A 22,580-nucleotide genomic window follows, 5' to 3' on the forward strand; every position below is an offset into this window, starting at 1 on the left:
AACATGAAGTTGTTTATGGAATCCTCTGATTCTGTTTAGGAGAAAATCGTTGATGGATTTTGATTGCGAAATTCAAATTTGAAGAATGCAACTGAAGTTTCCAAAATTCATCATTTAAGAAATAACTATGAATAACCTTTTTTATTTCACAGTTTTGCATCGCATTTTAAAACTTGTTTCAAGGTTTCCGATTGCTTAGATGTTGTGTCTATTTTAATTTTTTTTTTGCAAATAGGATGGCAGAAAAAACGCTTACAAGAATTCCTATTAAATAAGATAGATAAGCCGTGTTATTAACGAAAATAGCAAAGCGCTAGCGTAGGCACGTATGTATACACTCAAATCAATGTAATAACACTTACAGCAAATCCAAAAACCAACTACATCAAATATCGAAATTTCATAAAGCGTTGTCACTAAAATGCCGAGTAAAATAAGAGACAAGTGATTTAAGATATCTATCAGAACTATAAGCTGGGTAAATTATTGGTTAGTGATTTGCGTCGAATGTAAGGAGGAGTATTTTATGTTGCCGGACCTGAGTACATCACACACATGCTGAGGTCAGGCAGTCACTTTCAGTCACATTCATTCATTCAGTCACATTCAGTCTGTGATCTTTGCAAGCTTTTCTTTCTTACCTCTTGGTTTCAGAGGTTACTCAACTTCTTTCGCGTATCGACAACAAAGCAGCAAATTCTGAAACTCTCAGCGATTCTCACATTTTTACTATGGTTAGGTAAAGTCTCTTTCGGTAATATCCAAGTTCGGTCTGGAGTTCGGAAGCAGGGGGATGAGGGGGGGGGGGGTCTGTCCCTGCATCTTTTTAATGATTTTTTTTTCAGTGTTGTCAAGTATTATTCCGTCGTATTTTCCATTTTTTTTTATCTCGATTTAATACTGAGAAATTTGAATTTTTAGGATATAATGTAGATTATCGAACTAACGACTTTATTGTCGTTTGTTTTTAGTTAATGTGGCTTGGTGACCGAACAGGCTTTGACAGGGTGACAGAAGATTGTTTTTTAGACAGAACATGTTTTTGTTGTGTCAGCTGCCCGTTTTTCTGCGCTTGCTGATGTCAAGAATAAACTAAGAGCTGGTTCAACTAAAATTATTTTTAGTTGTGGTCTATATCCTTTTAAAACCTCAGATAGGTTTTATTCAACGTATGGAGTAAAATGGGTTATATCATAAATGAGTTTTATATTTTCGCAATTACAAGTATTCATTGTTTTTGCCTAGGTTAAAACCTAAGGTGGCTTGGTGACATAAGTTTGTTCGTTAGGTTTCAGTGGCATCAATTCATGAAAATTTACGAGAGTGGGAGAAACTGTTTTTTCTTCAAAATGTAGGGGGGGGGGCATTTTTTTGTTTGTTTGTTAAATTTTGTCCGTGCAAATGCAAAGAAAGCAATTTTCAATGAAGATACTCAAGAAAAAGTATTTTCGAAAATCTAGGGAGAGAGGGACTCAGGGGATGTCCCCTTCCTCCACTCTCCCAATTGGCGCCAATGTTAATTTGTTATGATGCATCATCCTTTTTCAATTTAATCGTAGGGAATGATTTTGTTTTACCTTCTTTTCTTCTTTGTGTTATTTTACTTCTCCTGTTTCCATAGTCTGTTGTGAACGGAGTGTTATTATTAGTATTCAAATAGCAACAATATCTAACCTGATAAAATGTGTGACTATAGATCTTCTCGTCAAATTTATTAGGACCTGGAACTTAGTTGTATGTTCTACGACGTGTCCTGCTATACGGTGAATGGATCTTGTCATGTTGAAAAATAGCTTTTTTTTGGCAATTTCTCTTTAAAATGAATTTTAAGGCTTAACATCTATATCATCCATAAATTGCAAAATGAATAGGCCTAGCAGTTATAGAATAACAAAATGATTTTTTTAAATTTCTATCCTATTTCTTCTTATAGGACACAGACAATAATTCTGGTTGATGAAAATAATGAAGTAACTTTCGTAGAAAGAACGTTCGATTGTACAGAAAAATTCTCGGCCTTAGACGACGCCAAGGTCAAGACGGTGCACCATCAGTTTAACCTTATTATATAAAGATTTTGATGTTAGATTAAGCAATAATATTTTTTGATTATGGAGTGCATTTAGTTATTAATATTTTTATCTAAAATTTCTTGTCGATTGTTGCACGATTTTAGCATCGTTTTGATAGTTGAGCAGAACAGGCAATTGGGCATGTGAATTATTATACAGGCGCGCACTCATAGATCTTTTACAAAGGATTTCATATTGATGGGGGGGGGGGGGAGCTAATCCAAATCCCTGAGTAGCAGGTGAATTATAACAAAAATTATTTGAAAATGGACGAATTTGGACACTATGGAGGAGAGGACCAATTTGAACCCCCTTGCGAGCGTGTACGTGGCTGCAGCCATGCTAAGCAAAAGATGCGTATACTCATATCTGAATCTCGGTTTCCGAAAACAATGAGGAATAAAAATAAACTTTATTGGCTTAAGAACTAAAATATGAGATTGTAATAGCACTTTTTGATCTAAATTTGAAAGTAAGTAACTTATAACACGCACAGAATTTCTGCGATAATTTTTAAAGTTTCTCAGTTTTGTGGCATTTCGGAATTTTGGAGTGAAGTTGAAATGTTCATATAATTTCTCTAATGCAAAACTTTATGCTAAATAGAAAAGTACTTTAAGATAATTTCTAGCGCCAACAGTCTCTCCCCATTTTAACAATGAAACAACATTTAAGCAATCACTATGCAAAACGGCATGTTAAGAAACATTCGAATAGAGCCAGACCCCGCAATAGCTTCGTAAGATGTAGTCCCTGTAGCTTCCAAGACAGGCTTTATAGCTCTTCCCTTATAGCTATGCTATTTATGCTAGCTAAATAATTATAAGTTTATAACTTTTATATACTTATAAAAGTTTATGCTAGCTTTTCCCTTTTGTATAGTGCTCATAGTAAGTTCAGACAGACTAGTAAAAAGGGAATCTCTGAAATTCGAATGGTATCAGTCATTGCGACAGATGTAGTTTCAATCGCGGAAATGTTTTCAAATATACTTTGATGGTTTTTCGCCGGCCGGAGGAACGAGTTGTTCCCCAGGGAATAATTTTAGGCGCGCTCCTTTTTTTGATTATGGTAAATGAGTTGGCAAATGATGAATCAAATTGCTTTAAGTTCGTTGATGATCTATCCGTACTGGAGCTGGGTGAAAAGAGTGTTTCAAGCGAGGCAGATAGAATAATGGCGAGTTTATCACGCCAAGCTGAGGAGGGCAAAAAGATCGTCAATCGTGAAAAATCGCTCGTATTAACTTTTTCTATTCTGAGGGATAGTTAATCTGCTTTACAGAATGTTTCTGGCATCATGGTTATCAAACTCTTGGGAATATATCTCACACATGACCTGAAGTGGGAAAAATAGACACAGGAGATGATCCAACGGGCAAACCTTGGTATAATTTTCTTTAAAACTCCTTGCTCGTCATGATGTCCCAACCCCCCACCTATTGCGTATTTTTCTTACATTTGTCAGACCGCTGGTAGAATATGCTTACCCCTTTTGGCATTACAGCCTGACTTAGGACCAGAAGGACCGCCTGGAAAGGATCCATTACCGAGCTCTTCTGGTAGTGCCTAAATATCTCTAAGTCCCTTATTGCTCCCTTTTAAAACAATTTTCACTCACAACTCTTTCGACGCGTTGTGATGAATTGTGCCTTTAATTTGGTGTTGGTATTTTGGAAAATCCGCGGCTTCGTGAAATCCTCCCTCCTGAGTATCTCCCTTCGCGCCAAAGGCTCCTGCGACATGTAGCTCAACCGGTAACAAATATTCAGCCGGTTCCAGCTCGGCATATGCGGTACGCAAGTAGTTCTGTTCCCTCCTTCGTCAAGATTTTTAATTCTGCACCCACTCGTCAGTTATTGCATATATTTATTTCCTTTAGTTCATTATTCTTTTATTCCTTTTATTCGTTTGACTCTGTTTAGTTTGAATCTGTGAAATTTCGAATCAATGTATAATTTTGTATGACGATTAAAGGCTATGGCTTTAATTTTCTTGTTTGAGATGTTTTGTGCCTTATTATGACAAGAACTGCCGCTGATCGGCATGACCGGGTAAGGCCTTTGAAAACAAAATCATTTTATTTTTATTATGATAAACAGAAGCGAACAACAACTATCAAGGAAAGGCAACAACTACTATGATGCATTTTGTACTGCTGAAATTATTTCAAATACACTTGGATGTTTTTTGCCAGACGGAGAAGCTAATTTTTTAGCCCTGATCTGAAGGGGAAGCTTGATAAAATAAAATGGTATTAAATCATTAAAAATAGTATTTAATTTTGATTGATGTTTGTTAAGGAAGTAGTGGAGTGTTAAGTTAGTGATAGCAGGGCACATGGCGTTGTAGTTATGGTTTGTTTTTTAAACCCCTTCTGAGATTAATGTAAGTTAGTATTATTATTTTTTTTCCTTTTTTTGTGGATTTGTTTGATTATACTTCCTCCGTATCATGCTGTAGCATTTGGAGAGGATGTGCTTATGTTTTTTTGTTAATAATTAATATAAAATTAAACATTCTCCCAAATCAAGAAAATGACAAACTCATGGACAAAATATCCATCAGCTTGAAAAAAATAAAAACAGTCACGGAAAAAAGTGCAGTGTCTGGACTATAATGTGATACTTGAAATCGAAACGTCATCTCTTATAGAGGAAAAATACGTTTTGCACAGTGGAAATCATTTCAAATACGTTTGCTGGACAGATATGCGAATTTTAATTTATAAATTGAAGCGGTTCGAGTATTCGCTTAAAAAAAAAAAAAAAAAAAAAAAAAAAACTACACACAATATTCATGGAAAACAGTGCAGTGTTTGCACAATGGCGAGGAATATTTGAGATGAGAGCGACATCTCTTATAGAGGAAAGGTGCATTTTGTACTACAGAAGGTATTTCAAATACAGGTGGATGTTATTACAGTTTACACGGATAAAAAGCTACATTTTATCTATCTTGAACACTATACTTTTGTTTTTCAAAACATGGACGAAAAATAAGTATAAAATCACTATAATAATCAAGAGGACTTCTATTTTTCGCAGCAATTTCTATTTTTATCTTTTTAATGTGGTAAATATAAAGAGAATATTTGTAATATATTTCAGGTTCACTAAAGCACAAATGACGTAACAAGCTTTAGGCTTTTGTCGGTTAGTGAAGGGGGAATTTAACCTGAGTAGCAAAAATCAATTTTGTAGTAATTTTTGTTTGCTTTAAGTTGAATTGAACATTCCATTTAATGTTTACTCATTTATTTATTCACATATATTGCCACGTGCTATCTATATGTTTTCTACGATCGTTTATTTTAATTTCTCTTCCTTTTGGGTTTCATTTATTCTTCAATAATAATTTTGGTCGTTTTGAGCTTCAATTATTATAGGAATTCATTTCTGCTGGTCTTAAGTGAAAGTTTAAACTTAATACCTTCAGCCGTTCTCGAGATATTGCAAATACACCTTTTTGGAAAAATTGATACTGGGGCATTGTGTGTCAAGTCGACATTTCAGTTGCTGGGTCTTTTTGTTTTGCAGTGACAAGCAGCAAACCTGTTGCCCAACCCTTTTGCAGCAGGGATCGATCTCTATATCCCAGACTGCCAAGCGACAGGCTATGGAGGACAAAGGCAAAAGTATATATGGATGAAAATAAGAAGCAAATCTTTGTTACTCTGTTATGCCCCCCATTCCATAGAACCCAAGTTACAAAAGTAAAATACCAATTTTCTGTAGAAAGTACATGTCATCTATTTTATTTATTGGTTTCCAAAGGTATATTTACTTATATTCATCGGTATTTTCATTTATTGTATTTGTCTATGTAATATATTTATTTTTATTTATGTATAATTTAAAGATATTTTTATATTTTATTGGTTCAAATGTTACCAGGATTAGTAAGTTGCTATCCCAACTTAGGATGCCTTTGGGTCCCGAAATTTGGAGACTGCTAACTCAAGCTTAGGTGCAAAGGATCACCGGGCCCCAACACTTAAGTTTCGTAGAACACAATACTTAAGTAGAACAACTTCAGTGAGAACCATTAATAATCTCAGAAATTTTTGATGTATGCCTATTAAGTCCGAGGAGATAAAACAAATCTCTATTATTATTGACACACTTTCCACATCTTAAAACATCAGCTTAATTTACAACCTCTCCAGATATCTTCCCAACCTCTCATTTCATCACTTTAAGGCTAGCTTCCCAACCTCTTCAGGTAGACTAGCCCGAAGGTATAGCTTGTCAACAATATCTTTATACTTGTCCCTCAGACTCTCCATAGATTCTGAAAAGAAAAGATTAGTGTTTCAAAATAAAACTGAAGAAAATAGCCAGTTCTTAAACCCACAAGCCCAGTTCGTAACAAGATCAGTTCGTAAAGCACATCATTTGGGTTGCTATAACTTTCTTATGCTAACCTCATTTCAGGTTACTTCATTTTATTTCTGTTTTATTTTATTTTTTCGTCTCAGCGCATGGTTTAGTCAAACAAACTATTCATCTTGTTCTTGTGTTCTTAATGAATACAATACATATAGAGGCAACTGCTACTACTAACAACTCAGTACAACACTAAGTCGTCTTAGGCAAACTTATCTCTGGACACTCCTCTTCCTTCCCAATTTTCTCAAAGCTTCAGTCCTTATTCCCTCCCATGAATTTTCAATTTCTTCAAATCGTCTCCTATTTCCCGTTCCTATCCCATTTCGGGACAACCTCCTGATTTTCGCTTGGAACCATGCGGCCAAAAAACCCAGTTTTTAGCCCTATATCATCCTTCATCCGTATAACGATACCATCTTCAGTTTTCTGCAGTTATATCCCTAAAAAGTGGGATCGAACACCTTTTTCACGCAGTTTATTGTTTGACTTCCGGTTAATTAAGCGACAACCTTAAATTATCCTTAGATGATTTCTTTAGAAAACATCTAGCATATTTTTCTTAACCTTTCGAAACGCCTAAGTTTCAAAACTAGATATGCTGACTGTCATTACTATGGTTTCCAATATACTTATTTTGGTTCGAAGACTTATCTACGAAAAACACAGCTCACCTTGGCTATTCTACTTTTCACATCTGCATTGCATCCACCATTGTTAGTAGTATTACTACCCTTTAAATAAATAAAGTCAAGATTTTTTGTAAATATATTCACTGGGTCACGGTACCTAAGAATTTGTGTAGTGGGCAGTGGCGCCAATTAACAAAAATGTAAGGTTCCTATTTTTTTTAATGAAGAAAAACAAAGCACAGGGGGTGACCAATGCAAACGACCAGTCCGCCGGTCTTGCCAGTTCAATATAGCACATAGCTAAAGTACAAAATAGCAATCAAATAGAAGTAACAAGGTCTTATTCCAGATCTATGGACTCCATAGACCACCCCCACCCCCCAAATTGAAGCCCCAATTGTGGGGCTTCAATGTGGCCCTACTAGTGGGGGAAGGTTAGAGGGAGCGATTTTAGAGTTTGGCACTTTCGTGTTTCCGATCCAGCTGCAATTTTAATAAAAAGTAACTTCTACCTAAAAGATACCAATACTGAAAAAAAAAAATAGAAACCAAATTTACGGGGAAGGGGGAGGCTGTAAAAATTGAAAAAAAAAACCGAGAAGCCATGTGAACTTAAACTAGGGGAAGAATGTAAAATGACTAAAAAAAATTGGGCGCGCCTGATCATAAAATTGGAGGGGCAAAGGACAGCCCTGCGGCAAAGTCCTTGTTTTATTTTGTCTGGGGATTTTCAGAAAACTAGCATAGTTATTCCACGCAAAGTACTGGATAATGAACTTGATATGTGTCTGAAGTCACCAATCCTAGGGCGAAATGTGAGAGGTTGACTTTAAAAACCAATATACGCGTTAAACTACAAAATTTTGCATCCACCGAAGTTTTCGAAAAACATTTTGCTGGATATTGGGATTCGGAAGATGACAATCGACACATCTATTAGGTGTATATTAGCCACATTTATCACTGATGTGTTGACGATCAATCGACACTAAAATTAGATCGTCAACAAATTTTTGTAAAAAGACATCAACCAAGCGACATTAGTGCTGAATAAGTGTTATTTCACTGTCTGTTCTTTTTTTTCATTGCGTAAGTATGATCACAATTTAGTTGGAATTTATTCCTGACCACGACAGCTTGTGTCAATAAAATGAATGATTCTTATTCAATGAGGAATTGGCTCAAAATGTTTTCCTAAATATCACAAGGGATTACAAAACCATTAGTGATATAGTGCATGTCCGTGTAAGCAGCGACGATGTCAGTGCCATCAATTTCAGCACTCGGAATAAAATATCATGCAAAGCGACACCCAACCAGCTCATCGATACTGTGCAAATCTGATATTGAGTCAAATACCCACTACAATTCTTGAATTCACTAGATTTTCTAGGAATGCATATTTTAACGTTGAAAATTGGCCTGCGTATAAATCTACACAAACTTACAACGACACGGCACTTTTATTGAAAAATATGATGGACAGTGCCATCTAAGTCATAATTTCTTAAATGGAAAAATACAAAGGAGAATATATACTGTTGCCACATATTCCAGTGATCCCGATAGATATACCACTTGAATTCAAACAGTTTCCAGTACGACTCACTTTTAAAATTACGACCAACAAGGCACAGGGACAATCACATTAACCCTCAGTTACTTACCAAATGCTACGATTTGTCGAGAAGCTTAATTCGAACAACCGGTTTATTCTGCGGAAAAATTGCAACTACCTTTACATTATCATAGCTGAGTTTGAATTCACTTGCTGGTGTTGAACTTCTACGAAGAAGTAAAAGAAGAACAATTTGCAGATTATAGCATATAGACAATTGAATTATAAGCTATTCATTTGATTCCCGAGAACGTTTGCTCGCATGCTTTCGAAATTTTCAACTCTTGGGATTTGCATTTTCTCAGAAAAGAATGGTAAAAAATCCATTGGCATTTCGCTAATCGTTGCCGTTTTCTGAAAAACACAGTATGCGGGAAGTATAGTAAGTGTGCGGACTGGATTTTTAGAAGCCTTGCTCGTGCTATTAATAACTGCACGTGGCCAACTCACACGCCGGTAAATCTTATCGAAAAAAATCCCCAGTAAAAATAAAATAAGTGCTCTGCCACAGGGCCAACCATTTAGAGGCTGTTTTGAAAAACATAAAGTATAGTGTTATCACAAAGCTGGCTTGGTTTGAGAAAATCACTAGTAAAAATAAAACAAGTACTTCACCACAGGGCCAACCAACTGATTTGTTGGCCACCACAGGGCTAACCAACACACACACATCAATTTATTTACGGATATATACAGATACACTAAAGTGAAGCTGGGTTATGCAGCTAGGCAATGATTTTGACGGATTTCTGCTTATTTAAATATTCTAAAAGAAAAAAATTCCATCAAAACCTTCCATGCCTCATACAACCACCGATATGCATTATTAAAAAAAAAGATGTCACATACACCCTTTTCATTACGGCACAGTAATTTATTGCTTGGATATTAACATCTTGTGAGTCAAATCGTTAAAAAAAGGTGTAAACTAATTAGTTATAATAGTGCGATACAGCCCAATCCTTTGTTACGTTTGCATTCCCAAATCTAATCTTTTTTTTTGGGGGGGGAGGAAGACAAATTCTTCAAAGAAATAAACAGGCAAGCTAATAGACAATAAGAAAGATTTCGATATGAACTCACCCAGAGCTCTTTCTCCCTAAAAATAACAAGCACCTGACCCCCCTCCCCATCGTGTTTGACCTGTTGGAAAGCATATGGTAAAACTACGGTGAAGAGCACCAGGATTTTACTGCTTTTACCGCACTGTTGCCAGTTTCAGTGTAGTTTAACGAATTTTTACTAAAATGTCCATTTTATCGTAAAAAGTGGTAAAAACAAGCATCCAGTCAGAGAATCTGTCGGTGAAATCAAATGAAGCTTTGACAAGTGTCAAGTACCTGAAACAGCTGTACGAGTTTTTACATCTTCATCTTTGAGGAAAAGAGCCAGAATTTTTATTTTCCCTTCTATTTCTGGCACTGGCTCAGATTGATTGATTAAAACTGCAGCCACCTTTGCAGCTATGCCACGCACTTCCCAAGACTTGTCATTCAATCGACTGACAACACCTAAAATACAAACTGACATTATCTGCTAATTATTGGCCAGCCAAAAATATAAATAACACTTCAGGATAAATTCTTTTTGCAATCTTAGAATAACACCTTAGAACAAACCTGTCTTAAATCGGATATTTTACTTGTTAAATCAGCAAGCCCCTTTTACCTCAAGAATTATGCAAATTATTTCAACGCTTGTCTATAAGTCTACTATGGAATAATATCCGGTTAATTTGGACTTTTATTTTGGATACCAAACTTTGCTCTCTTGAATTATTACTCACATCAACCTAGCTCTGCCCACAGACCTTTAGCTGTGTCTATGTGTAACATATACTCTGCGATGGCGGGCGAGAAACTGATCTGGAATGCTGTGCTAAATTTTTATTTCGATCAAGAAAAGCGGGGAAGGCTTGCATTAATATTGCGAAAACTGCTTGTGATATTTTTGTCACTGATGAAATATAGTCAAGAAGTTGTTGTGGAACGAGGCTTCCGTTTCTACACGTCCAATAGATGGGTAGAAAATGATGGGCAATGTCAGAGGTATGGTTAGATGTCTTGATCTCTATGATGAGTGCGAAGTAATCCTACCTCGTTTTGTCATATTTGAACCCGATGAGGTACCTGTAGTTTCCTTTGAAAAAAAAACTGTCACACTTACTCGAAAAGTCAGTGAGATGTGCCTAAACTTTAATAATCTGGTTAATTCTGGAATACTGAGGGATAATGGTGGTCAATCGTATAACGGGTTGTCCCAGGCTTCAAAACCGACCTACAAGGTAGTCTTGAAGAACTCACCCAAAGATCTGGACGATCCAGAATCATGTTTCTTCGTAAAGTTTGTGGCGGTAATACATTGATCGTATTATTGAATAATCCTCGTAAGGATGCTTCGCGTTTCATTTTTCCGATAAAGAAACTGCTCATTCGGTGATGCAGGTTTTCAGTACTCATGACCAGTCTTCGGAGGCTAAAAAAAACCATTATACTTTAAAACTATTCGCCGGATTCCTGAAAACTTTATAGTTGATAATATTATTCCGGTAGTAGCAAACTTCCTGAAGATAAGCGGCTAGATGGCAAGCACTCCTTTCGGCTCAAATTTGCTGAAAATGCACATTCCCATGAAAGTTAAGTGATTGGCTCTCAGCGCCAACCTATTATCGAGCTCAAGTTTCTGCCGATTCAATGTTATAATTGCAAGAAATACGGTCATGCTGCGAAGCTCTCTAAGAATGTTGCCAAATGCACAGTTGTGATCGATGTTTTCTTTGCTTCACAGGGGGATTAGAAGTTGGAACCATCTTGATCAAAATATAAAAAAATATGGGTGATATTTCTTCGTTTAAGGTAGTAATTAAAGGGATGCTTTTTAGTAAGTATGAATATTAGTGTTTTTTTTGTTTTTTTTTTAAATAAAGATATTGGTAAATATTTATGGCTCCTGGGGGTGATGTTTATGAATATGATAGTAAATTTAATTAAAGTGTTAAGGTGTAAGGTTTGTGGTGCTGTTTGGGGATTGTGATATAGATAGGTTTTTTTTTTTTTTTTTTTATTGTTTTGTTATGTTAGTGTATTTTTACCACCCCCTTGGACAAGTTTTTACTTATTGGGATGGCCGCTAAACTGATAATAAATTGTTTGTTTGTTTAGAATAAATCTCTCTCTCTCTCTCTCACGGATGAGGGGTTATGTACTTTTACTGACCGCTGTACCACTTTTTTTTAGCAGTATTTATTTATAGTAGTGTGCTTATGCAAAGCCGAAGATAGCTTTATAGAACCAACTAGGTTCGATAAGGATATATTGCAAGTTTTCAAATTTTTCATGATATTTACTACTTAAAAGGTCTCAAAAGGTTGACCAGTTCAGTTTTAACGTACACATTGGAAGAAAGAATTCGGATTAAAAGTCTCACACAATTTAGACACTTGAAAGTAACATTTGGCAGTAAGACTGAGGCCTTTTGGTCAGTGAGAGGCTTGGAACTTTTCCAAGTTGGTGCACCTGTAACTGGTTCCTAGCATTCATTTTAGACTACCACAAGAAAATAACGAGGAAAATAAATTGGCTTGAAAAACAAGAAAAGTGGCTGCTAGCACGATACTCAGCATCGACGACATCTTTTTTTTTGTTTCCGTTTTTTTTTTCTCTGCAGCCAGTGGAACGCTGGAACATAATAGAGAGATGTTTAATGGCTCATTTTAAAAGAAATTGCTACATCTAGTGCCTTTTGTAGTTAACAAGAAATAGTTTTTAAAATAGAATCAATTTTTAAGAAAATTGCATACGAAGATAAAAATAGTTTTTCATTTTCAACTACATAAAGGATCTGTATAGTTCTTTATAAATGGTGTTTATTGCAGCGGTAGCTAGCAACCTAGTAAGAGACGATTACGTCCCATACTAAGAAATAAAATGGCCCGTAACTCCTAAAAATAGAGTCAGATCGAAAACACAAAGTATACTATTAGAATTGCCTTGTCCGAATTTATATAAAATCAAGTATTTTTAACATTATAAAAATCACGTATATATATGTATGTTGTATATGATATAAGATTTATATCATCTATAAATCATATACACAATTATCCCATACACGTGGTAAGTTGCGATCTTTGGAAAAGTTGCTTTTCTGGGGCATGATGCTATTCTTAGTCACTCCGCTGCCTGATACCTGCGGTGCGTTCTTTAGTATTCCAACCAAAAAAAGGCCAAAAACTTGTTCCTGTTTGTATAAAACTATATGATGACGTCAGTTGCAATTACGACATGTACCAATTTAAAAGGGTGTCAGGTAACATCGTCTTAACAGTTAAAGTTTGTAATTCATGAAAACACTTATAAACATAACAGTTTCAAGAGAGCAAGCAAAACGAAAGGAAAACCGGGAAAAGCATCACAACCGAGCTACCGAAACATCTACTGCAAAAACACACAAAAAAGAAACAACACTGCATTAAAACAGACATAGAAAGACCGCTGAAAGAAAGAGTGCTCGAGCACACATAAGAAGAGTTGTCTTGTGATTCAAGTTTTAAGACTCAGATCTTAAAATATACCAGGGGTATTTAACCGACTTGAGTTATCAATAAACACAACTGACAGAGTCACCGCTGCAGCAGTAGATGTATCCTAGTTTTTCATCCGGGTTGCAGCGGTAGCTAGCAACCTAGTAAGAGACGATGACGCCCCATAGTAAAACCTAAAGTAACCCATAACTCCTGAAAAAAGATTCAGATCAAAACAAGAAGTATACTATTAGAAGCACCTTGTCCAAAACCTCTATATAGCAAACTTACCATCCCTTTGCTTCAGAGTTCAGAGTTCATTTTATTAAACAATAAACGAACACAATAAAAGGAAAAAAACCTTCCACATATAATTAAACACAATAAAGAAGAAAGGAAAAAAAAACGCTACAACATATTCCCCCCGCAGGGCTCCATGGTTTGGAAAAGCAGAGAGAAAAAAAGAGAAAAAAAAACATACCTAAATATCACTAATTTTGATGACAAACTGTCGCCCACCATTCAAAATCTGCCGAAACCAAGCCAGGCAAGATGCTGCACACATGGTAAACACCACTCATAACAAAATAACCAACTCGGCCCAGAGACGTCCGCCCCACCATAACATAAAAAAAAAAACCCAAAAGATCTTAACATAATAAAAATAATAATATTACTATAACAACTTTAAAAAAGAAGAAAAAAAAACTATATTAAACATAATTCAACTAGACATTAAAATATCTTTTACAGTTCTTCTGAAGGTACCAAACGAGTGACATTTTCGAGCTGATTCAGGTAGGGTATTCCATACCATATGACATGCGGTCAGCGGATTAAAATCTGACCTCACTGATGGAGTAAATGGAATGGTTATGTTGCTTTAATTACGAAGATGATACGTAGACTGATCAGTGACGAAAGATGGAGTAGCTCTTGGGCCGCAGGAACATCCCCATGGAGTTGAAGAAAAGTGAAAGACGCACACGACAAAATGTAATGCGACTGCAAATCAAGTAAAGGCTTAGGTGCAGAGCAATTTGTTTCCTGTAAAAGGCTCCTTGCTTTATCATATATCTTCGAAAGTGGTTTCAAAAGAGAAGAAAAAGTTGACATTCATATCGTAGGGCAATAAGAGACGTAAGACTGGACTAAGCAATGAAACAGAATTCTTAGAATTGATCCAGGAAATATATGTTTAAGCTTCCTCAATATTACGAGACTCCTGGAGATTTTCATTTTGATTAGACCAATATGATTCTTTAAAGACAGATTTTCATCTAGAAGAATACCTAGAAACTAGACAGACCGATCCTTAGGTCTACTAAGAGAAATCCTAGACAGATGGATTTCAGATAACTGAGGGCAAGCCTGAGAAATACGTGAGAAAATTAGAAAACTCGACTTAGCAACATTTAGGGCCAGGCAGTTAGCGTCAAACCAAAGTATAACTCTATCAAAAAGGTCCACTAGTTTGGGATGCATCTCAGGCTCCGTTCTTACTGCAGTACCCAGGGTACTGTCATCCGCGAATGCGACGAGAGTGTCCTCATCCTGTGAAGGCGATTTTGACTGTAGATCATTAAAAATTTCAGGATGACATAGCCGACAGCAGACTGTAGGTTTCTGTCTCGTAACCACCACTATAAGGTCATTAACATAAATCAAAAATAGAAGCGGCCCAAGAACAGAACCTTGAGGGACACCAAACTCAACTTCAGACGAAGAACGGAAAAGAGAATCTACGAAAATAGTTCTACCTAACAAGTAAAAATCAAACTAGGCATGAGTATGGCCTCTTACACCATAATGTGACAGCTTAAAAAGCAGACTCCCGCGGGTTAAAGAATCGAGAGCTTTACGGACGTTAAGAAATACAGCTGCATGAATCAAACCAGGGTCAAGGGCCGAGTGGAGAAATTTGAAAAGAGTTACACATGCATGCTCGGTTGAATGCTTCGCTCGGAAACCAGACTTAAAATCATGAAAGAAATTTTTTACCTCTAAAAAAGTAAGTAGACGGGAAAGCATGGCCTTTTCAAAAATCTTGCTAAAAACAGACAGCAGCGATATAGGCCGATAATTAGCTGGATCATTCCTTGGTCCGCCTTTATATAAAAAAATGACTCTAGCTCACTTGAGAGAACTGGGGAAAACCCCATTTTCAAAAGATAGATTCACAAGCTTTGTCAAAGGAGGAATAATCGAAGGAAGAATGAACTTGACTACCTTCGTAGAAATGCAATCAGGGCCAGACGACGATGAACCTTTCAACCTATTAACAATCCTTGCTATTTCAACCTCAGAAACAGGATCCAACGCCATTGACTTGAGGCAAGGCGGACCAAGATAAGATTTATAATCGGGTTGTGATGGCGAAGAGCTAACTGAAGAAGCAGTAGTTTTCCCAATATTAGCAAAGTATGAAGTAAATGCTTCTTGAACAGACAGCTCACCCTCAACAACGACACCATCAACCAAAAGACTTGATTCAAAAAGGGCTCATTCGATTGGAAATTGGAGTGGCTAGTGCCCTTTTTAATAGTCGAAAGTGATTGGAGGGCAACTAGCCCCTCCCCCCCCCCTTCACGCCCATCATTCCCCAAAGACATCCAATCAAAATTTTGAGATAGCCATTTTGTTCAGCGTAGTTGAATTCCAGATAGGAAATATGTTTTTGAGGAAGACACTCCCCCACAACCCTCAGGGCAAGGGTTTTAAGTTATGCCCTGAGGGCATATAAGAACGTTGTTGGCAAAATGTATTATTTATTATTTTTTTTTCCTTTAGAGCAGGGCACTTCATATCGAAAAAGTTGTCGTAAAAACTTCGAAAAGGGCTCATTCAATTGGAAATCGGAGTGGCCTGTGCCCTTTTTAATAGTCGAAAGTGGTTGGAAGGCAACTAACACCCCTTCCGTGGCCACCATTTCCCGAAACACATCCAATCAAAATTTTAAGATAGCCAATTTGTTCAGCATAGTTGATTTCCAGATAGAAAATATGTTTTGAGGAGGACACTCCCTCACAGCCTTCAGGGCAATGGTTGTAAATTATGCCCTGGGGGCATATAAGATTTTTATAGAAAGCTTTGCCGTAGAAACTTCAAAAAAGGCTCATTCGATTGGAAATTCAGAGGCCTAGTGCCCTTTTTAATAGTCGAAAGTGATTGGAGGGCAACTAACCCCCCTCTCACGCCCATCTTTTCCCCAAACACATCCAAACACATCCAATCAAAATTTTGAGATAGCCATTTTATTCAACGTAGTTTTAAGTTTCATAAATTAAATCTTTGAGGATGAAAACCCCCTCACGGCCCTCAGGGCAAGGGTTGTAAGTGATGCCCTGGGGGCATATAAGGTTTTTATAGAACGTGTTTTTTTAGATAGCCATTTTGTTCAGCGTAGTTGATTTCCTGATAGAAAACATGTTTTTGAGGAGGTCACTCCCCCACAACCCTCAGGGCAAGGGTTTTAAGTTATGTCCTGGGGGCATATAAGAACGATGTTGGCACAATGTATTTTTTTTTTGTTCCTTTAGACCAGGGCACTTCGTATCAAAGAAGTTGTCATAGAAACTTCGAAAAGGGCTCATTCAGTTGGAAATCGGAGTGGCTTGTGCCTTTTTTAATAGTCGAAAGTAAATGGAAGGCAACTAACACCCCTTCCACGCCCACCATTTCCCGAAACACAACCAATCAAAATTCTGAGATAGCCATATAGTTCAGCATAGTTGATTTCCAGATAGAAATTATGTTTTTGTGGAGGACACTCTCCACAGCCCTCCAGGCAAGGGTTGTAAGTTATGCCCTGGGGTTATATAAGGCTTTTATAAAGAGCGTTGTCGTAGAAACTTCAAAAAAGATTCATTCGATTGGAAATTCAAAGGGCTAGTGTCCTTTTTAATAGTCGAAAGTGATTGTAGGGCAACTAACCTCCCTCTCACGCCCATCTTTTCCCCAAACACATCCAATCAAAAATTTGAGATATCCATTTTGCTCAACGGTGTTGAAAGTTCTGGAAATTAGGTCTTTAAGGATGACCACTCCCCCACAGCCCTCAGGGCAAGGGTTGTAAATTACGCCCTGGGATAATATAAGATTTTTATAGAAAGTGTTATCGTAAAGACTTCAAAAAGGGCTCATTCGATCGGGAATTGAAATGGCTAGTGCCCTTTTTAATAGTCAAAAGTGATTGGAAGGCTACTACAATCCCTTCCACGCCCACCATTTCCCCAAACTCAGTTTAAAGTTCAGGAAATTATACCTTTGAGGAGGTCACTCCCCCCACAGTTTTCAGGGCAAGGGTTATAAGTTAAGCCCTGGGGACATATAAGTTTCTACTGAAATCTTTGCCGTAGAAACTTGAAAAGGGCTCATTCGATTGGAGATTCAAAGGTCTAGTGCCCTTTTTAATAGTCAAAAGTGATTGGAGAGTAACTAACCCCCTCTCAATCCCACTTTTTCCCCAAACACATCCAATCTAAATTTTTAGATATCAACTTTGCTCAGTGTAATTGATTTCAAGATATAAATTATGATTATGAGGAGGACACTCCCCCACAGCCCTCAGGGAAGGGTTGTAAGTTATGCCCTGGGGGCATATAAAATTTTTATGAAAGCGTTGTCGTATAAACTTCAAAAAAGGCTCACACGATTGGAAATTCAAAGGGCTAGTGCCCTTTGTAATAGTCGAAACTGGTTGGAGGGCAACCAACCAGCCTCTCACGCCACCTTCTCCCCAAACACACCCAACAAAAATTTTAAGATAGCCATTTTGTTCAACGTAGTGGAAAGTTCTGGAACTTAGGTCTTTGAGAATGACCCCCCCCCCCGCAGCCCTCAGGGCACGGGTTGTAAGTTATGCCCGTGGGGCATATAAGGTGTTTATAGAACACGTTGTCGTAGAAACTTCAAAAATGGCTAACTTGATTGGAAATTGAAATTTCTAGTGCCGATTGGAAGGCAACTAACACCCCTTCCACGCCCACCATTTCCCCAAAAACATCCAATCAAAATTTTTAGATACCCATTTTGTTCCCCGCAGTTTAAAGTTCAGGAAATTTTACATTTGATTAGAACACTCCCACCACATTCTTCAGGGCAAAGGTTTTAAGTTAATCCCTGGGGGCATATAAGTTTTTTTTTGAAATCTTTGTCGTAGAATCTTGAAAAGGGGCTCATTCGATTGTAAATTGAAAGAGCTAGTGCCCTTTTAATAGTCGAAAGTGATAAGAACTAGCCCCCCTTTCAGGTCCACTATTTCCCCAAACACATCCAATCAAAATTTTGGGATATCCATTTTGTTCAACGTAGTCGAATGTTCTGGAAATTAGATGTTTTAGGATGATAACCCCACCAGAGCCCTCAGTGCAAGGGTTGTAAGTTATGCCTTGGGGGCATATAGGGTTTATATAGAAAGTTGTTGCAGAAATTTCAAAAAGGGCTCATTTGATTGGAAATTGAAATTGCCCTTTTTAATAGTCGAAAACGAGTGGAGAGCAATTAACCACCCTCTCACGCCCACCATTTTCCCAAACACATGCAATCAAATTTTAGAGATAGCCATTTTGTTCAACGTAGCTGAAAGGTCTGGAAATTATGTATTTAAGGATGAGAAACACCCCAGAGCCCCCAGGGCAAAGGTTGTAAGTTGTGCCCTGGGGGTATATAAGGTTTTTATAAATAGATTTGTCGCAAAAACTTCAAAAGGGGCTCATTCAATTGGAAATTGAGTGCCCTAGTGCCCTCTTTAATAGTTGAAAGTGATTGGAGTGTAAGTAACCCCCCTCTCACTCCCAACTTTCCCCCAGACACATTCAATCAAAATTTTCATATAGCCATTTTGTTCAACGTTGCAGAAAGTTCTGGAAATTAGGTCTTTGAGGCTGACCACCCCCCCTCAGCCCTTGGGGCATGGGTTGTAAGTTATGCCCTGGGGGCGTACAAGGTTTTTATTGAAAGCGTGTAGAAACTTCAAAAGGGCTCATTTGTTTGGAAATTGAAAGAGCTAGTGCCTTTTTTAATAGCTGAAAGGGATTGGAGAGCGACTAACGTCCCTCTCACGCCCACCATTTGCCCAGACACATCCAATCAAAATTTTGAGATAGCCATTTTGTTTAACGTAGTTGAAAGTTCTTGAAATTAGGTCTTAGAGGATGACAACCACCCTCTGAGCCCTTAGGGTAAGGGTTTTAATTTATGCCCTGGGGGCATATAAGGTGTTTATAGAAAGTGTCGTCGTAGAAACTCAAAAAGGGATCATTCGATTGGAAATAGAAAGGCCTATTGCCCTTTTTAATAGTTGAAAGTGATTGGAAGGCTTGACATTTTCCAAACAGTTCGTGGTAACGAAATGTATGTAAGGAGCGACCCGGCTCAATAGTAACCGAAACTCTAAAAAACGTAATTTTGATACCAATAGATACATCAAAAGAATCAGATTTTAATGCTGATTTCAAATATATCAAGTTTAGTCCTACACATCAAAAGTTATGCGCCTGAGAAAATTTGACTTATTTTCGAACAAGGGGGAAACACCCACTAAAAGTCATAAAACTTTAATGAAAATCACACCATCGATTCAGCGTATTAGACAACCCTACTGTACAAGTTTCATGCTCCTATCTGCAAAAATGTGGAATTTGTATTTTTTGTCAGAAGAAAGATCACGGATGCGTCTTTATTTGTTTTTTTTGTTTTTTTTTCCAGGGGTGATCGTATCGAACTAATAGTCCTAGAATATCGTAAGAGGACTTATTCGAATGAACATTAAAAGTTTTAGTGCTCTTTTAAAGTGACCAAAAAAATTGGAGGGCAACTTGGCCCCCTCCCACCCTCATTTTTTTCCCGAAGTCACCCAATTAAAATTTTGAGATAGCCATTTTGTTCAGCATAGTCGAAAATCTAATAAATATGTCTTTTAGGATGACTTAATCCCCCAAAGTTCCCAGGGGAAGGGCTGCTAGTTATGAACATTGTTTACATATAGTATTGGTTATTGGGAAGTATACAGACATTTTCAGGAAGGATTTTTTTCTGGTGGGGCGGCTGGAGGAGGGGGTTACTTGGGAGAATATTTCCGTGGAGGACGTTTCATTGGGGTAAGGAATATTTCTATAAAGGGGCGCCGGATTTCCCAGCATTATTTAAAAAACGATCAGAAATTAAATTAAAAAAAACAAACAAGTTTTTTCAACTGAAATTAATGAGCAACATCACAAATTAAAACGAACAGAAATTATTACGTATATGAGGGGGTTCACCCCCAAGTCAATACCTTGTTCTTTACGCTATAGTTTTTTTTATTGCTTTCAAAAGAGCTATCTATTCAAATTATACGGCCTTTGTGATTCAGGGGTTTGTGATTTAAACAAAATTTTAACTTCAGCTTTACGCTAGCGTGGTATTGACTAAGGGGAGAACTCCCTCATATACCTAATAAAAAAACAATAAAATAAAGCGATACGGCTCAATAGTAATCGAAACTTTTAAAAACGTTATTTTGATGTCAATAAATGTATCAAAAGAATGGGCTTAGGCCTACAATGCTGATTCGAAATATATGAATTTTTTTAAGTTTATTTTTATTCATCAAAAGCTACGAGCTTGAGAAGGTTTGCCTCATTTTGGAAAGAGGGGGGAAAAACCCCCTACAAGTGAAAGAATTTTAGTGAAAATCACACCGTCAGATTCAGCGTATTAGAAAACCCTATTACATAGGTTTCAAGCTCATACCTGCAAAAATCTGTAACTTTGTATTTTTTGCCAGAAGAAAGATCACGGATGCTTGTTTTTTTTTTTTTTTTTCAGGGGTAATTGTAACGAACTCGTGGTACCAGAAAATAAATAGAGAGCTCGTTAGAACGGAAATTAAAAGTTATAGGGCCCTTTTAAGTGACCAAAATGCTGGAGGACGACTAGGCCCCCTCCCACGCCCCTTTTTTCCCAATTCCGTCTGATTAAAATTTTGAGACAGCCATTCTGTTCAGCATAAAAACCCAAAAAATATACCTTTGAAGGTAACAAATTCCCACTAGAGCCCTTATGGAAAGGTCGTAAAGTTTTAAATTTCCCAATTGTATACGTATAGTATTTGTTATTGGTAACTATGCATGCACTTTTTTTTGGGGGGGGGGGGGAGTCGGTGAATTTTCTGTTGGGTTTTTTTCCACAAGGAAGATTTTCCATGGGGAGGTAAATTTATAGGGAGGAAACTTTTCACGGGAAATTTTACACTGGGGTAATTTGCCAGAATTCCAATACAAAATTCTTTTTATGTGTCTTGCTTTCATTTTGCCGACTTACTTTTACGCGTGGGTGGGTGGGTCGGGGGTTATGTGGGAAGATCTTTCTAAGAAGGAAGTTTTCATGGGGGAAGCGACCTTGCTATGAAGGGGGCGTCGGATTTCCCAGCATTATTTAAAAAAAAGATCAGAAATTAAATATAAAGAAAAACAAGTTTTCCAACTGAAAATAAGGAGTAACATCAAAACTTAAAGCGAACAGAAAATATTACGTGTATGATTGGGTTCACCTCCTAGTCAATACCTCGCTCTTTAAGCCAATAATTTTTTAGTACTCTCATAAGACATTTTTATTCTAAATAACGGCCTTTGCGATTAAGGGGTTATTTTTAAAGAATTTGGAGCACAAAAGTGGACTTTAGCTTAAATAGTGAGGTTCTGAGTTGGGGGCAAGCCCCCTTATATATATTATAAAAATATATAAATATAGAAGTTCGTTACGTTAGTTAATTCGTAAGTTACGTATATTTATTGCTAATAAAAACGTTCATAAATAAAATTAAACAAGTTTCCAGAAAGCCATTTAACCAAATAAAAGTAAAATTAATATGCAAATTTCTTTTTGATTATTCATATACGGTAAGCCAGAATCAAAACCTGCATTAATTCAAAAACATTTAGCAATTAAATTAAAAAAAAGTTTTTTTTTTTAGCTGAAAGTAAGGAGCGACACTAAAACTTAAAACAAACAGAAACTATTCTGTATATGAAAGGGGCTGTCCCCTCCTCAACGCCTCGCTCTTTACGCTAAAGTTACTCTTTCTCACAACTCTATTTTTTAAAACAATATAAAACTTTTTATATTTTTTATAAAATTTCACTCTCATTTTTATTTTTAATTAGTTTGTCAGAAAGTGAATCTGTCTAAATCTATAACAGTGGCAAAATCCATTTGCCTTTATGTTTAAAAACTAAATGTTACCATAAGATTAAATCAAAATGCACTGTGTTAATGCTAATTCCCAATAAGGCATCTCAGCAGTATTCCAAGAACGGCTAAGGGTATTATACTCAAACTTTCGGGGCTACTTCTGCTCTTAAAATTT

At 36.9% G+C, this 22,580-nt stretch overlaps 2 protein-coding genes across 2 annotated transcripts in view; one reads left to right on the plus strand and one right to left on the minus strand.

Moving 5' to 3' along the window:
• Positions 1-2,148, plus strand: part of Tango2 (transport and golgi organization 2) — a 72,240-nt gene extending 70,092 nt beyond the window's left edge. Inside the window, exon 7 of the mRNA XM_089087011.1 lies at positions 1,934-2,148. Within this exon, the coding sequence (XP_088943137.1) occupies positions 1,934-2,072 (139 nt within the window). The 3' untranslated portion in view covers positions 2,073-2,148. The remainder of the gene's footprint in view (positions 1-1,933) is intronic.
• Positions 2,149-6,172: 4,024 nt separating this feature from the next.
• thoc6 (THO complex subunit 6) overlaps positions 6,173-22,580 on the minus strand; it is a 140,638-nt gene continuing 124,230 nt past the window's right edge. The window contains exons 15-16 of the mRNA XM_089087012.1: positions 10,050-10,220; positions 6,173-6,364 (exon numbers count right to left, since the gene is read on the minus strand). Of these exons, the coding sequence (XP_088943138.1) occupies positions 6,264-6,364; positions 10,050-10,220 (272 nt within the window). The 3' untranslated portion in view covers positions 6,173-6,263. The remainder of the gene's footprint in view (positions 6,365-10,049; positions 10,221-22,580) is intronic.

This window comes from Artemia sp. Qi Xiang Cuo, chromosome 3 (genome assembly GCF_049724085.1).
Source record: "Artemia sp. Qi Xiang Cuo chromosome 3, ASM4972408v1, whole genome shotgun sequence".
Taxonomy (NCBI): domain Eukaryota; kingdom Metazoa; phylum Arthropoda; class Branchiopoda; order Anostraca; family Artemiidae; genus Artemia; species Artemia sp. Qi Xiang Cuo.